This window comes from Etheostoma cragini, chromosome 10 (genome assembly GCF_013103735.1).
Source record: "Etheostoma cragini isolate CJK2018 chromosome 10, CSU_Ecrag_1.0, whole genome shotgun sequence".
Lineage (NCBI taxonomy): Eukaryota > Metazoa > Chordata > Actinopteri > Perciformes > Percidae > Etheostoma > Etheostoma cragini.
Window position 1 is genome coordinate 12521309 of NC_048416.1, and position 17180 is coordinate 12538488.

At 42.2% G+C, this 17180-nt stretch overlaps 1 protein-coding gene across 8 annotated transcripts in view; it reads right to left on the reverse strand.

Annotated features, from left to right (window-relative positions):
* LOC117951288 (glutamate receptor 3) overlaps window positions 1-15519 on the reverse strand; it is an 81368-nt gene extending 65849 nt beyond the window's left edge. For all 8 annotated transcript variants that reach the window (XR_004658130.1, XR_004658129.1, XM_034882935.1 and 5 more), the window contains exons 1-2: window positions 15248-15519; window positions 14607-14765 (exon numbers count right to left, since the gene is read on the reverse strand). Coding sequence is in view for 6 of the 8 variants with exons in the window: in XM_034882935.1 (XP_034738826.1) it covers window positions 14607-14765; window positions 15248-15326 (238 nt within the window). In the remaining 2 variants the exon portion in view is untranslated. The remainder of the gene's footprint in view (window positions 1-14606; window positions 14766-15247) is intronic.
* Between the last annotated feature and the right edge of the window lie 1661 nt (window positions 15520-17180).

Consider the following 17180-nt stretch of genomic DNA (forward strand, 5'->3'; position numbering starts at 1 on the left):
GACCAGGTGAGATTACGTATGCTATTTATATAACTACGAATGTCAGATTTTTTAAATTGACGCAATAGTCAATTAGACAGAATGTTGTAAACAATTTTAAGATGTGACTTAATAGTATGGCTAAAATATAATTGCTAGTAAAAACTAGTACTCTATGGCAAGTACAGAGTGTATTGAACTGAAGAATTAATAGAGAGATCTACTATCTACTGGTATCTACTCTGTCTATAGTTTTTTAATTAAGCCTCTGCTGATTGGCGATCGGATCGCAAATCTACAATTGAAAGGACAATCTGCAATCTGTTTTTCCTACGCCAATATTAAAGTGTTTTCAACTAACTTACTAACCATCAGAACTAAGATGTTACCAGCTGAGATTACAACACACACAGAGGGAGTGTGACTTCATACTCTCCTCAGAATGCCATTACTCCATTATATCTTTGCTGTTATTTGCTGCTATATAGTATGTTCTGAATGTTGGATACAGCCCCTAAAAAGGCACATATTTTCTTTCTATACTCACAGTAAGAAATTCACAGGATTATCCCTGGTCTGCTTTCAAAACCTTTGTTTCATCATTAATGATGCCTGAAACATCGAAGGTTTCACTGCTGTAAAATTACTATGTATGTAGTGCCCTCAAGATGAGAAACTGATCCGGAGACCAGAGTCATTGAGGTCAGATGTGGCCCACAAGCACGTACTTTCCCATCACTTCATTAACTATTCCCTTTCCTCTCTTGTTTTTCTCTGCAGGCCTTCCTTCTCCTCTTCACCTGCCACCTCGATGATATAGTCCTGTACTTGTGGCCAGTGAGCAATCCCCAAGGGAGTCAATGACTCTCAACTCTATCTCCGTCTGACAGATATTTTCCCGTTCAAGGTCTTACCATAGTGATTTTGTTTGAACACAGAGCAACACTCAGGGGTGAGAGCACTCTGCGGGTCAAACAGACCCAGACGCAGCTGTGTTGGTCTGTTTCAGAGCTGTTCAAGTGACCAATGCATTGGCCATTTTCAAAGTTCAGATAAAGGCGTTATCTTGGATGGTTTACTGAATAACGAGGGCTCAACAGATGCTTGGACGAATCTTACGTTGCCCTCATCCCTTGCATGTCATTTCCTTGACACATCTAATTAGGGACTATCTATGCGAGCAGATAACAGACCTAAACCCTTGGCCCTCACTTCACTTCAAGAGCCACGCTCTGTGCTCCCTGCCCCATCACGTTGAGCAAATAACAATCCCTTTCTCAGACAGGCTCTTGCAGTCCACCATTTGCTGCAATGCAGAGGCGAGAGGAGTGCGACAGGACTTGTCTTATCCTTTCAAAGATGATCACTCCTCTCACCTTCAGGAAAATGTCACTACCATATGCAGCCAGGACAGCGGCTAAACACTGACCCTTTGAGTGTGTCAGTGTGCATTTTAAGGAGGATTCAGCCGAGTATGAAACATGTAAGGCTTATGATATTCTGTAATTGGATTTCCAAGAAAGCTGGTGACAAAGTCCCTCACACACCACTAATCCTTCCAATCAGCACTGCGGACCTAAATCGTACTGTTCTTCACAGATGAACGTGGAGGAAGGCATTGGAAGGAAAGAGACTGGAGCATGAAGCGAGAAGGAACAAGGGGATCGCAGATGAAGAGGAGTGCAGATTGCAACAACGACTTCATGAGGACGGACAGCCAGGACAGGCGTGTTGAGTCCTGCCAACACACTCGGTCTAATCAGCATCTCTGTGCTGGGAGTGAGATGAGTTAGAGGAGGCAGGGAGCCTGGGAAGGCTGCAAAAAGGGAGAGAGGCATGAAAGAGAGTTCAACATGTCGGACCAACACAGCAAACATTCAAACTGTTGCTGAAAGAAGTGCACTGCCTTCACAACAAATAACGGCACAAGGAGAAAACTCTCAGCCATATCAAAGAGATTAAAGGAATAGTTTAAGGAGATGCCTTTAAATGATTTGACTTGACTGCAGCAGAGCTGGGCAAAGATTTGTGTTAATATTTCAGGTATTGTGCGCCGCACCCGACTGACTTGTTTTGAATCAAATTGTACACAGCAAGGACATATCTGACAGCTGAAAACCTCTCTGCTTATTTGGATGATTGAGAAAAAAACAAGCAAAGTCAACTTTGTGGATGTCTGGCAGGCATGTATATTTTTCCATCACTGTCAAGACGTTGGATTGTTTTTTTCTGCCCTACAAGTCTATCTAATCTTTAGTCTTGCTTGCTAAACTAGTTTCTGTTTGTCATTTTCTCTTTTCCTAATCTGCAAGACAGGGCACAAGGAATCTAGAAATGTCTATATTGCAGTTAGAGTGCAAACCGCCTGAGTTTGATTCTTACTGACTGGTTGTTTCTGTCCTTTAGGGAGAATTCTGATCTGTGTGTCTCGTGCACGGCTTGTATGCACAAGCAAAGCCAAGAATGTGTTGCACAGGGGCACCAAGAGGGGATGACTATCTGCCACTCTCATAAGGTCCACTTCCTTCGCTTGTAAACTAAGCCTTTGCCCCCAGTGTTGCGAATTAAATTACATGTCACATTTCATATTCTATGCTGATGAAACAATCCAAGCCGAGCCATTGACGTATTAGCATTGTGAAGCTTGATTTTAGGGCTGTGTTGCATAACAGCACCTCCCCAGGACCAGTTTCTCCCAGCTCTTTGCCTTTCTCCGCAGAATAACAGACTAGGTCAATGAGGACGGGAGATGGGACCAGTTGTTTAACCTTGAAGACATCATCTTTCTCCTTCTCAGCCTGAATCCAGGTCTGGTTAAGTATGGAAAATCCAGCACCACCTTTCATCTTATTAGTGCCCTTGCTGAGATGGTGCTCAATCCCTGAATGATAATGCTGGAGGTAGTACAAAGAGAGAGCGAGAGAGAGAGAGAGAGAGAGAGAGAGATGGAAAACAGAGCTCTATGACAGTGAGTGAGCTGTAATCCTATATATGCCTTACTCACTTTACTTGTCTAAAGCAATTTCCCCACAAAAACCAATAAAGATTCTCAGCAAAGGGCTTCACTTTAGAACCATTTCATGTAGTCTCTTGAAGAGAGAAGAGCAATGGGTTTTCTCATATTAGATGAAAAGATGGATTCTCAGTGGACCTTTCATTGTCTGGATATGTGAGGGGAACTAACAACACAAAAAGAAATTCAGTCTAATTTGGTGCCTGTTGGATATCTTGTCTGATATATGGTCACTGTGCTGCAATGTCGTCTAGTCAGAATGAATCCCAGGTTTAACCCAATCAGTTACAAGGCAGCATGGCAGGCTGATCAAATGCAAATACTTTAAAGTCAGAGTGATATAGTCACTATAAAATAATGATTTTTCATTTAAGGGTCACACTATAATCATATCAATGTTTTGATTAATCAGGAAAATCCAAAGGCCTCACTTTCACTTTCTTAACCGAAACTTCTTTCAGCTCCAAAAAAAAGAAAGTCTGATTAAAAATGGCTGAGAGGAAAATACAGCTTATTACAATTCAGGTTTTATTTTTCGTAACTCTGGACCGTTGGTCCTGTGGTATCCTAACTGTAATATCCTAACTGTAATATCCTAACTGTAATATTCAGAAACAATAATGCTTATCTGTAAGCTAGCTATCATTTATTTACCTATAAGAATAATAGTTCCTTTCCTTATCCTTTTTCTGAAGTTAGCTGCTGATAAGGGATGTTCCATTGAGTTCCGAGTGTGTTTTGCCGACAGGATGTTGTCTCTAGTTGTAGAAAAAGACCGAAGAAGTTGCTGCTAGCAAGAGACATGTGAAAGTAGCTACGTGACTTGTAAAGATGTCCTGCCTGTCCGTATGTATTAAACATTTGAAGCCATTGGGATGTTGTGGACATTAAGTTCTTCCTCAGAAGATATAAGATCTTTTTCACTAAAGCAATTGCTGAGATCTCGGAACACGGTGTTCAAAATGCGTCTAAAGGGGCAACAAGCACAACAGCAGACGATCATACAGAGAGGTGACAAGCTAACAGTTTTGCAAGTTAGCTAGCTACAACTTCCTTTGGAGTTAAAACCAAAAGTGTACAGGGACACTTTTGGTTTTAACTGCAGAGAAAGTGACACTAATAAGCCACCATTATACAGAAAAAACTGAGTGTGCAAGTAAAGTGAGATACAGTTGAACCAGGAAGTTAGGTGGTAAAGTGTGGTGGGTCTTCACAACCAACAGCTTGGATTGTACTCTTACCATTCAACTTCATTCCCTCTTCCAAATGAAATTGACTAATCGCATTGTCTTTTATGACTGTCTGAATTCTTGTGTTTCAATCCAAAAAAAGACTAAGATGGCAAGAAAATAAAAGTTGTTCAATCAAGTACAGGGAGGAAAACTGGAAGTTTGGAAAAGAGGTAGGTGGAGTAAACTGACACTTTAAGATTGTTTTATACAAGTTTTTAAAATTGTATTTGCATTTTGTGCTCATCCCATCTTTTAGTGGATTGTGAAAATAACATGGCTGCTGCACACTTTCTACACCTAAATATTGCATTCAGTTACGGGGGGGGGGGGGGGGGGGGGGGGGGGGGGGGGGCATCTTAGGGCTGAAAAGCTTTTCTTTGAGACAAACCTCTGAAATTGGGAGTGTGTTCACTGACTTTTTACAAACTTCGGCCACTCGAGAGAAAGTTCAGAATTAAAGCTGCTTTATGTACAAAAGACCCAAAGTCTATCTCCTCACAGCTCAGGGATGGGACTTGGTACTGCAGTAGCAGCAAAAGCAGCACTCCAATGGGCAGGAGAAAAAATACATTGCACAAAAAAGAAAAACAGGGGAACTTGTGAGAATTATCTGTGTCCTTTGCATACTTCATAGAGATATGTTAGTCAGTCTCTCTGCCCAATTACGCAAGGTGCTATTTCGCTTCCACCATTCACATACAGTATAATGTGCGTTCCTTTATGGTTATTTCATTTTAAACTGGACATCATGCTACTTTTGTCCACTGTCCACTTCACAAGCCATTTTGGGTCTGCTATTTAATGTGTCCAGATCATCTACAAAGGTCTATACTGTGTAGATACATATTCTGGACATTTGGCTTGCTTCAGCTTACAGGTTGCTGGAGAGAAGTAAGAAGAGCTACTGTGCTATGCACGTACCATGCACATCACACACAGGCACACACAAACACAGCGTCTGGTCACTTCATCTCTCCATCTCCAGCACTGTGCCTCTCTCCTCCACTATTCCCTTCTCTCATGAACATAGCTAAGCCACTGAACCCCCCCCCCCGAGTCCTTTTTCATCATGTTCTAGCACTGTCAGGGCTGCAAAGGGCACCGGCATCTGAGAGAAGCTTCCTATTGAGGCTTTTGGAATGGATTCACTCCCAACTGCAGCTGCGATGGATTAGCTCTGTCATGGGTCCAGATGAGGTTTGCCTTCCTGATCTGCACGCCCAGCCACCGAGATAAAGAATTGCAGGAAAAATAAAATTAAGGGACAGGAATCGCTCTGGCGGCAATTCAATGGCCAATGATAGAACACTTCAATATTTCATCACACGGTCATGCATGGACACAAAAACACAGATAGTGGCCTGGGAGCAAACGCCCACAGGTTTTATGTATCCATGTGTGAAATGGCAAGAGCCACACAACAGCACACTCCTAGAATTAACCATTGGAGGGAGAAACAGAAGAGGGTTATGGTTGAGCGAGCACATCACGTTCACTTAATTCTCACTCATGGGGATTGTGAACACTAAAGACAGGAGAAGCTGTGGTACGATGCATGTAAAAGATCACACCGCTGCATAAGAACTACATCTTTTTTATATCATCCACACCTATTAATACATCTAAGTTGGAAAAACTGATGCAGAGCAATGGCGACCAACTCCTTGATGACCAAACAGCAGCTCAGTCAAAGCACCTCGGTGTCTTTGTAGTCAACCACAAGCAAATAATTCCACGCATGTAACTCAGCGCCACTTGATTCTCATCCTGCTCTTTACTGCATTCATGCAGATTCAATTAAACTTGTGCATTCAATGTGAATCAGTGAACAACCAGAAATACATTGGCGCTTTCTATGGTGACAACACAGATGAAGTGATTTGAGTGGCTTCGGTTGGCTCCTCAGGCCTGCCGCAAGATATTTCTGCTTCGGTGTCATCAGCAGTTCATTCCAACAAGTCAACAGATCATGCTCTGACATTGTGTGGGTCTTCAATCTGCAAGTGCAATCACAGTTGCAGTAATTGTCTATAAATCCAATGTTTCCAGACGTGTTGGTCTGCATTATGTCTTTCATTGCGTAAGATGTGTTTCATATCAACCACACAGGCTTTTCGTGGCACGGCATGTCTTATTTGCATCTCCGTGTCACTGCAAGGAATATTCTAATATCTTCCTTTTCTTTCTCCTCTTCTTCAGCCTGTATGCTAGAGTGCCCATACACTAGTTTCACAAGGTTATGACGCTCCAGTGGCCCGGCGACTGTGAACTGTCACAAGCAATCAGTTATGATGGAGCCCTTGTTTCGGCAGAGACATCCAGCTTTGGCAGGGCTCTGCTAGCGACTCCCTCTTTTGAAACAGGCCAGAAACGTGCGGATCAATCTGCTCAGTCGGCAGACAGAGAGCTGGAAGCCCCGTTGCACTGTGATCCAATATTTACTAGTTGGGAGAGTACATTGTGACACTCCCTGTTGATGTTTTGTATTCATTACCACACAGACCCTGATGTCCTGACATTTTTGACAGTCTTTAGCGCAAAAATCAAGCTCCACCACACACACAAAGGGGAACCCAAACAATAAACAGCTGATAACGCAGTCCAAGTGGACTCAAAAGATTAGGCAGCACATTCAGTAGGTGCCAATTAATAATTTTCTTTGTGGGCTCTTCAGAAATAGTAAAAGGCTCAAAAGTGTTTTCTTTTATAAGCTGTCTGACCTTGGATAGGACAGTGCAGTCAGCAGCTCTTGTTGAGGACTTCAGAGTTCTCTTTCTTTTGCACCCAGTGAAGCCAGGCCAATGCAGCAACTTCCAATGAGGCACGATGCGGATGTGCTATTCCAGCTCAAGTAGGGGATTACTGATTCAGTGATTACGGGTATTGTAAGGGAGCCAAGTGACCGGCCAATAGCTAGCTGAGTGTGATTCCAATGGCTGTGGGAACATAGCTGTAATGGGTTTTGTGGGAGAGATTAAATATATGTAAAAGGAGAGATATGGAAATGAGACAGACAGTGGGGGCTGCAATGTGAGAGATTTTCGCAGGAGATAATTTAATAAAAAAATGCTCATCCTTTTATTCTCTTTACCTATACCATCCCTGACTTTTCAACTGGTGCATAAAGGTAAATGGTATTTCCAAATAAAAAATAACCTCTGCCACAAATGGCATATTGTTATAGTGAGCAAAACCACAAGGAAAGCAGCTGGCAGACAAACCCCTGATGCACCTGAGATGAATAGTTCACGATGGCAGCTTCCCCCCTGTTGATTTGCCTCAAAATGCACAACATATGCAGGTTTTTTTCTTATCATGAACCCTTTTATCGCAAACAGAGCCTTGCAGCGAATGTGTCTAATGCACCACATAGTTTTGATGTGTCTCCTCTTGTCCCTCGTAGTCTTTATCGCTTGCTTTTTATATGGTCAGTCAGCTATTCATGTTTGTCACAATGCAGCACTGATATCATCTTCAATAAGGGAAGACAGACTTCGCCTGTCATTGTTGACTTATAGTTCAGAGACCACCCTATTATTTGAGCTGTGGTGAACAGATGTGCGGAGCAGAGATGGGCTGTCGCGTTGCATCAGGTTTGGTGACGAAAAGGAGGCTTGATCTACGCCTTGCATTCGTTGGTTTTCCATTAAGCTCACATATGCGTCAGTAGTGCACAAATTATACTTAAACCGATTCTTGGTTGGTTGGTTAATAGTAACATCTGGAATTTTATTGCTCACCTGTGGCGTACATTTTTTTTCATGCAAATCTATTTAAATTGTAAGGCTTTAAAAGCAATCATGTTATGTCACCGATACAGGTAAATCAGTTCTGGTAGTATTATAACTACTTTAGTATGCATTGAACATGTATGTATTAACATCATGTTTATACAACACATACAGCAATTCTATGTTGGCTGTTTGTTTGAAATGACTGTGTGACGACATCTTTAGGGTGTCATGACGGTCCATTCATAATCATTTTACCTTAATCCATCTTGCTTGCAAATTTTCACAAATGCCAATGGCGATTGAGCAGATAGATATAGGGAATCAATAAGAGATCCAAAGACCTCAACATCCCCACACTAAGTTTGAACACACCATAAAAGATTGTTAACGGTCAGGGCGAGAGAAATCTTTAAAAGTGTCAATGTAAATCTGCGACGTGAGTTGCTGATCTTCCAAATCAGAAAATCTGTCCCTACACTCGATTTGTTTGTTTTTATATTTTCCGTGGCTGCTAAAGTGGCCAAATGCCCAGTGTTTGTGAAAAATATATGGAGATTTGAAAGCCATGGGAGGAAAGCTGTTGTTTTATCAAACAACATCTGCCAGCGTCATTGATTCCAAGACAAATAATACTCCGACAGCAACACCTCCTCAGGTTGGGTTTAAGAGGATCTTCTGATATTCTGATTAAAAATTCATTGTGAAGAATCTGCCTCGGAGTGTATACTTTGTTTTCTAGTCTGAATCTCATTACAGCTTTAGCTGTGAGCCTGACTTTAGAATACATAAATAAAAATACAGCAGAGGGCATCTCATGGCCAGAAAATTAGGTCAAAATAATGTTCCATTTGAATGTTTAGCCTTTGGAAATTGTCCAGCCTTTTATGTGTTTGCTGAATAAAAAAAGATTCAACCTCATCTGGCCATAACTAACAGTACAAGTGATTGTAGTCAAATCTGCAAGACTTCAAGAAAATGATCAAAATAAGTAGGATTATGTGTTATTATTTCATCAGTATTAAATGTCAGCAGGACATGCGGGGCTTTGCTGTAATGTAGCGATTACTTTTGCACTTGTAGTAACAAGTAACATAAGTTTTATGGAAATGTGGACTTTTTAGTCATAATGTTCCTGAAATAATAATATAATAATGACCTAACTCCGTTAGACATTTTTAAGCTTGAGTCACATCAAAACATGTGACTCTATCTGACAAAAACTCCACCCTTTCCCTCCTTCATTTTATTTATTTTTTAATCTGAGCTATGCTGTCAGTCACTCCTTCTGTTGACATCCCGCTCTTCTCTTAGAGGCCTTGCCATTCCCAAGCATGTAACCTCACCCGTGGCTGTTCCTGTACCACTTATCTGACTGAGGCCCCAGACCCAGCCAGCTCGACAGCCCTCAGAGACCGCCTGGCCTGCTGGCCTCTAAAATCACCCCATCACGTTACTCTATGGTGGCTCATGTTTCTCTCAGAGGAGTTTGCACAGTCATGGTGCCTATCAAATTTGCCTGTTTTTTCCTCACATTTCACATAAATCTGAGCCTGCATACATTTCAAAAAGGGTATCTGCTAATACTGCACAAAGAGACACATGGTCTTATTTTTTTTTACAGTGACCTTTACTTTGGATGAATGATGAAGTGTGTCACAGGAGCTTTGGTACTAAACACTGAAATTTAGGCAGTAAGAAATTTGAAGAGGGAGCATTGGATGTGTCTATCTAAGCCTATGAATACGCTCACAGGGTCTAGTTGAGTGGCCCTGTGCAGATGTGCGCACGCACACACGCATGCACATGCCTGTGCGTCAACAAACAAACCTCCATCTGTGCTTCTTACACAGCTGGACTGTGACGGCATGTCCCGGCACAACCCCCATAGCCTGGAGAACTCTCACTCACTCACTCACTCACTCACTCACTCATACACACACACACACATACTCTCTATAAATGCAACTAATCTAAAACATCCTTTAATCAAATTCCTTTTCCTCTTGCTTTCTCTTACTGCGGTCTACGTCTCTGTCTTCCCACCACTCTTGTTTTACCCAGCTTCCCTTGCCCTGTTTCCCTGGTCACACCTTTCAAGCTGAGTTACATCCTGCAAGGACAAGAAGTGTGGCCCTAATGCAATCACCTGAGGATCTCCTCTCGACCATAGCTTGTATCTGTCAGGCCATGCTCTGCAAAAACTTGCAGCCTGCCTGTCGCTTTGTTTACCATCCATTCACACACCACCACCACCACCACCGACAACAGCGCCAAAAGCTATGCAAAACAATACATGTGAAGATTTGGTAAGGGCCCTTTCGTCTGTGCTTCACAACATATGCCATTTGCCACATGTGCTCTGTCATTGTATTGGGCCGCCGGTGTAGAGAGACTGTTGGTGTTTCTGGGCAACATGTGCAGTGCTAGCACTCTCTGGGTGGGCGTAAAGGTCAGTGAAGAAGATGTTTTTAAGAATGTGTTGTGTCTAGACCAAAAAGTAAGCTTGTGCGTTATGTTACTGAGGGTTTATGATAATCCTAATGAATGATGTTGATGTCTCACATCCAAACACAGGCATCTGCTGGAATTTACTTCTTGACCGTTTAATGAAATGCCAAACTCTTTTTGGCTCCACACACCTCTTGATGCTGACATAGCTCACCTAATATCACCATTGATCATCAGTGTGCAGCACGCAAAATAAGTGCCATAATTAATTTTTCAGTAAACTGATTCACACTGACAATAAGGCAGCATTTACGTCTGGCATCACATAAGTCAACTGCTATTCACCTGAAGCAGTGTTATAGGAATAGTTTGACATTTTGGTTAACACACTTGTCTAGTTGCAAGTTAGAAGAAAAGATTGATACCACTCTATAGTATGTGTGGTAAATCTGATGCTGGAGCCAACATCCAGTTAGCTTAGCTCAGCAGAATGACTGGGAACAGGGGGAAACAGCTACCCTGGTAGCAACACGGCTAACAAATATGCTACCAGCACCTCTGAAGCTTGTGTATTAACATTTATGGAAGTGAACAAATGAACAAAAAACTGGAAGTGTACAAATGCCTAGTCTTTATGCTAAGCTAAGCAAAGCTAAGTTAACCTGCTGCTGGCTGTAGCTTCATATACCATGCAGACAAAAGAGTGGTATCAATCATCTCATCTAACTCGTCAAACTATTCCTTTAACCTCATCTTCTCTCTGTTCACAATCAGATTCATCACACCTTATATTCACTCTGCTTTTCTCTTGTCCTTCCTCTTTCTTGCCTTGGGAAATGACAAACGTAAATCCCAGCGACTCTTTCTTCTCCACAATCTTGGAGAAAAGCAGATTTGCCCACAGTAGCTGATGCTAATACTGTTGCTGAACTGTGCAGCCAAAGAAGCATCTGCTACTGCCAGGGTTTAAGGACCTGGAGGATTCGATAAAAGAGGGGTAGGCACATGTAAAGAGGGTGGCAGAGGGGACACAGACCATTAGCGTAATGACAGAATGAGGAATGTGAAATATGGAGATGAGATTCAAAAGCCAAGCATTGCAAAAAATTTCGTTTAACAGGAATCAAGGCGAGTAATCTAATAAATAGCGTGGCAAGTAGAGTGTGGGGGGGGGAGCTTGATTTTTTCTTCGCCTCAGGTAAAGGAAGAAGAAGAAGGGTGCACAGGAGAGAAAGGATGGCGGTGTCATTAAGTTGGCTAGCCGTGACCATCAGGAACATTAATGTTGTCGACTTTGCTTTCTTCAAACTGGTACCCTTTGCTTTCAACTACTCCCGTCTTCTCTGTGAGCACACCTGAGTCCTGGTTTCCATAGCTATTATGGACCCCACACTGCTAATTACACATTTCACAATTCCTGATGTCACTTCAAAGCACACAACAGTCTTGTCACCAAAGCACACACCACGCCTCAGCAGTACAAAGCCAAGCCTTGAGGATTACTGAAGCCACACATTGTTTTGCTGCCGGCCACTAATTCAATTAATAGCATATGGTTTGAAACAGACTTAAAAGAAATTGTTCTGACACGAGAATGTGCCTTCATCACACGTAGGGATTTACACATTTTGTTTCTGACAAGCAAAATAAATTCCAGCGAGTTTAATTTGAATTACTGTATGCACAGCCTCTTGTTCCTCTGCTTTTGTTACATTACTTTTTAAAGGATGTACAGTATATGAGGGGGAGTGATCTACATGATGAGTCAGAGCAAAGGGGTTTGGCAGCATCCGTCCAGGAGTAAAGAGAGAATGCACACAAAAGCAGACCATCAGCTTAAAGAAAAAAAAAAACAGGAGTCCGAAGAAGATGAAACAAATTCTGTCATTTCAGCCACTCTGCAAGGCAGCCAGAACTCCTCCTGATAAAAGCAGCGAAGCTTGCCTCCCCAAAAGCTGCATAAACGCTACTTTTGAATCTTAGTTCAGACTGCCCAATCATAAAATAGATATGTGCTACTGCTGACAAAGGTCTGAATCACCCACACGTTGCTACTGATGACAAAGTAAATTTAAATGTCCACTAAATAATTTTGACAGCTTGCAAAACAAACAACAGTGCTGCTGACAAATCTGAAACTCAGAACACAGGAGGCCTTCACTCACTGGAGGTGAAGCCTCAAAGGCCTGGAAGTCAGCACATAAGTGATATCTAATAACTGTCATCTCTATTTTGTTAACTACATTGGTAGAGACACTCTGAGGTGCTTATGGACTGTTGTGAGCTCAGCATGAGCTGTCTGCGGTTTGCGAGCTCAGCTTGACAAGAGTCTCAGGGCACTACCTTGAAAAAAGTCTAAGATCATACATTACACAAACCAGATTGGAAAGAAAATGGGGGGCGGGTTGTTAATTATTTTAAACGTACGAAGAGGGCTTTTTAGTGTGTTAAGTATAAAATTCCTTCCTGTTTAATGTAACGGGCTAAAAATTCAGCACTAAAGAGAAGTTTCAAGCAAAGCAGATTGTTAATATGCAAATCAAAGCAAGAGAGATGCTCTCACCAAACATTATAATGACATTTGACAATCGCTCTCCTATTTTGGCATCGCTGAGCAATACATTTCTTTTAAGCATTGGTTTCTTTGCATCATTTAAAGCTCATTGTTTTCTTGTATTTGAAGTTGAAGGCAGTCCTGAGACAGTGCTCTTGATGGAGATGCTAAGACATGGCAGCGAGAAACAAGAAACGGGGCCACGGCTCCCACAGGAACCCCTTCCTCTCACTAAAGCTGTGTTTGCCCCTGAATTTAATTAGATTTTGATATCAAGCTTTTTTCTCCTATGCTTCCCTTCCTCTTCAACATGCGTGAAATTGCACGGCACTATCTATTATTTATTCACTGTCATTTGCTTATTGTTTCTTATGGATGCCTCGGTTGGGGCACTTGCAGCTCTGCTGCGTGTGATACGACGCTCTGCTTTATCTCCCTCACTGCTCAGATCCACCTCCCCTGCAGGTCTAAGCCCAACTCATTTGCTGGCGTTGGATGGAGAGCTATGGATTTTTTTCCTTCTTTCACCCAATGACAGCACAGTGAGGTGCTATGAGGGCTGGGTACTAATGAGCTGACTCTGCAATGCTGGGGGAGATGCTTTGTAACACAGGGGGAGTCAGAGGAGGGTGCTGGGGGAGACGTTCTGGAGAGTCAGAGGGGCCATTATGGCTGTGCCACACATGGGGTTAGAGGGATTCAACCCCGCCAGTCAGGAACATCCGCGTGTCCCCAAAGTCGGCCATTCAGCCAAACTGAACTCATCGTTTAAGATAACATCACTAAATGGCATTCTTGACTCAATTCCCTCCCCCTTTGTCCATTTCATTTCTGTTGATTTCAAGAAACTGCAGCCAGTGGGGGTGTAGGGAAAAAAAAAAGGTAAATTGTTGGATCAGCCACTGCACCAGTTGCAGCGTGGGATGGAACATAACCATAACCACATATTATAACCCATGGAGAGGAAAAAAATCTAATGGTGTATATGGTATACACATAACATATATCGATACATTTCTTCTTCAATAGTGAATTATTTATGTGATGAAAAGTAAATGTATAAAACACAAGTGAAAAAAAAAATACACATCCAATTCTGATCCATAACACATGAGCTCCTCCAGCGCTGAGTCCTTGATTCAGGGTCTGTGTTATTGGCTGCGTTCCCAAGGCCAGCATGTATACAACATGTTGCCAAAGGAACTTATTTTATGTGAAGTTCCTGTATTTATGAAATATCACCTCTGTAAAACTCAAGACAGATACAAAATATAGTTTCCAACCACAGCGACTGTCCATAAAATGTTATTGTCAAAATAAACATACATTTCTTAAAAAAACAAGAAAAAAAATAAATAAAAGGAAGGAAGGAAAGGATGCATTTGCGGGAAAAGACAAGAAAATGATGTAGGATAAATATGGGAAGAACACTGTGTGCATTCGAAAAATCTGTATTTGTAAATCCCCATTGAGACTTTATGACCCAGAGTGAAGTGAGATGGACTTGACTGCTTCCCCTAGATTGAGATGTGGCCTCTGTACAAGCTCCATACTGGATGATTTAGACATAAATAATTCTGCTCGCTGTGTGTTGTGAACAGAAGTGGGGGAGAATCTGGACATGACTGAAATAGAAGCACACTTACACGCATGGGTGACTGAAAAGCTGTTGGACGACTCGAGGTTGTCGACATTGTAGTTGAGGTGGAAAGGCTTTTCAGTGGTGTTTTGGTTGGTGTTGTAGAGTTGGACAGCGAACCTGAACGCGCTGTGCTCCTGCACCGTGGAACGCATGAACAGCCCACCTTAAAGAGAAGAAAAGCAAGATCAGACAATCGCATCTGTGCCTTTCTTGGTCTAGTGTCAGTGGTGGGCCATTTCATTCAGTCAGGAAGAACTCTATAGGCTGCGTCCGACTGCAATAGAAAGGAGGCTGATTGGTATTTGAAAGAATATAATGCATTTTTGACCAGCCTGTAACTCTTCAGATCGTGCGGGGGAACTAACCGTCTCCTGTCTTTACTCCTTATCAAACACTTAGATGTTTTTTTGCCAATGATAACACTGACACAGACAACATTATATGAAGCTTTAATCTACAATTTAACACAATCAGCTGCTTTAAGATCGCAGCATAAGCTACATAAATCAAGTTAGTCTCTGTCGTTGCGCAGAGCTCCGCGCTCCGTGCACATCTCTCCGGCATAAGAAATTGCAATCTTTGTTCATAGGCTACAAACCCCATTCTGCAGTCTTCTTTTTTTTTCAACAGAGCAAAGACACTTACCAATATTGATCTGATTGGGAAATCCTGCGTATGATCTGTCAAAGAGCCACAGTAGAAACAAAACCACGCGTTGTGCCATTTTCTCCGACCTATCTGTTCAACTCCTTAAAAGGGTCTGTCTAAGCAAATTCATATGTTCTGGATGGAAGCCGGCCGCGATGGAAATCCAGTGGATAGATGATGGTCGCTCACAGTGCACCAATTAGGTTCATTGAGGTGCAGCCCAGCTGCAGAGCTTTTTTTTTTGCAACTAAGAGAGGAAGAGAGAGAGGGAAAGAGAGCGAAAAAGAAAGGGAGAGGAGGGGTGGGCTGTTGGGGGGGGGGGGTGAAGGAGCTGATCTGAACTCCGATTGGACCCGTCGTGGCGGGCCAATGTTGGTCAAACTTGATCTGACGCTATAACCGCTAGATTACAACGGGTTGGAATACGCGCTGCACTTGTCAATATTAGCCTTCTGTCGGCCGAATCAATAGAAACACTGCAATCTCAGGTGGCCAGTGACTACGAATTGCCTGGCCACGTCCCGCTGCTGCATATGTCTCGAGGAACAGCGGAGAGGCGAACATGAAGAGCTGCTGTTATTTCCAACAGTGGGGAAGTTGTAATTTTGTATTTTAGTTTCATTCATTCTGCACACTTACTCTATCTGTGTTGATCTCCAGTGTAGCAATGCCATTTTTAAGGTTAGAGAGTGGTAAACAAGGGATTGTTAGAAGAAAAGTTGAAACCACATAATGCCTCACACACACACACACACACACACACACACACACACACACACACACACACACACAAACACACACCACACACACACTAGACGAAGGGGATTGGTTACACAGAGGCAATAGAACTGTCCATGGTCCTGAAAAGGATCATGAAAAAACTGAAAGTAACTGAAAAATGGTTTTGGCTCATTGAATTTGTTGTTGTTGTTATTTCACCTGAAAAACATTTAACCTTCTCTGGAGGTTTGACAATTATAAACTCAATTTTATTTACTTTATGTTTTACTCTGTCTCTAATGAAATATCTATCATTCCTGTGATTCTGCCTAAGAGAGAGCTATTATGGGATTACTGGCCTATTCATCACCCTCAGCAAAATGAAAATTTAGTTTTTAATTGCATTGCAAATGTCTAAGGCTTTAGCTACTGATACTTCCGTGCACCAAGTTCTCTTTAACATGTGACAGACTGTTACTGTTATGTTTTAATGTTAGAGACGTGTGCAGTAACATGTGTAACCTGATCCTGAAGAAAAAAGAATGACTGGTAAGGGTGAGAGCCAGTACTGAGGGTTCTGCTACAAAGACACATCGGATCAAGCATAACAAACACAGCGATGTATATCCAATCTTGTTGTACATGCCCCCACGAACTGCGCCATGCTTTGAAGCATTTTCAATGTTGTGACCAAACAGTGGAATTGCAACTCCCGGGCCCGTCACACGATAGCCTCAGGCCCAAAAATACATTTGTACATAGAACTATATGGTAAAAAGACATCTGTAAATCAATAGATACGTTGTATTAGGCATCACAATCTCCCAAAATTACTGATCCATTCAGTCCAATAACATTTGGAAAGTCCAGAACAGCACAACACAATATTTTGTGTAAAAATATTCGCGTGTAAAAGTAACCGGCTCAGTCGGCTGAGGTCTCTAATGCGCCTGCTTTATGGGCCACACAATGGCTCCGTGAAGGCTTCATGCACCAATAAGCAACTCTTATAGAAATGAACAGGGCTCCTGTATCCAGTTCTTATTATACATCCATGGGGTTGTGTCTAAGAGTCCAGAAAAACACTTAATGTTTACCATCTGAGAGATTAGGACAATGAGTGGAAGATCATGTTTCACACATATCAATAAAGTGTAACTGGGATCGTGTGTTTGCTATGGAATGACCTAGCCATCACGGGTGGGGGGGG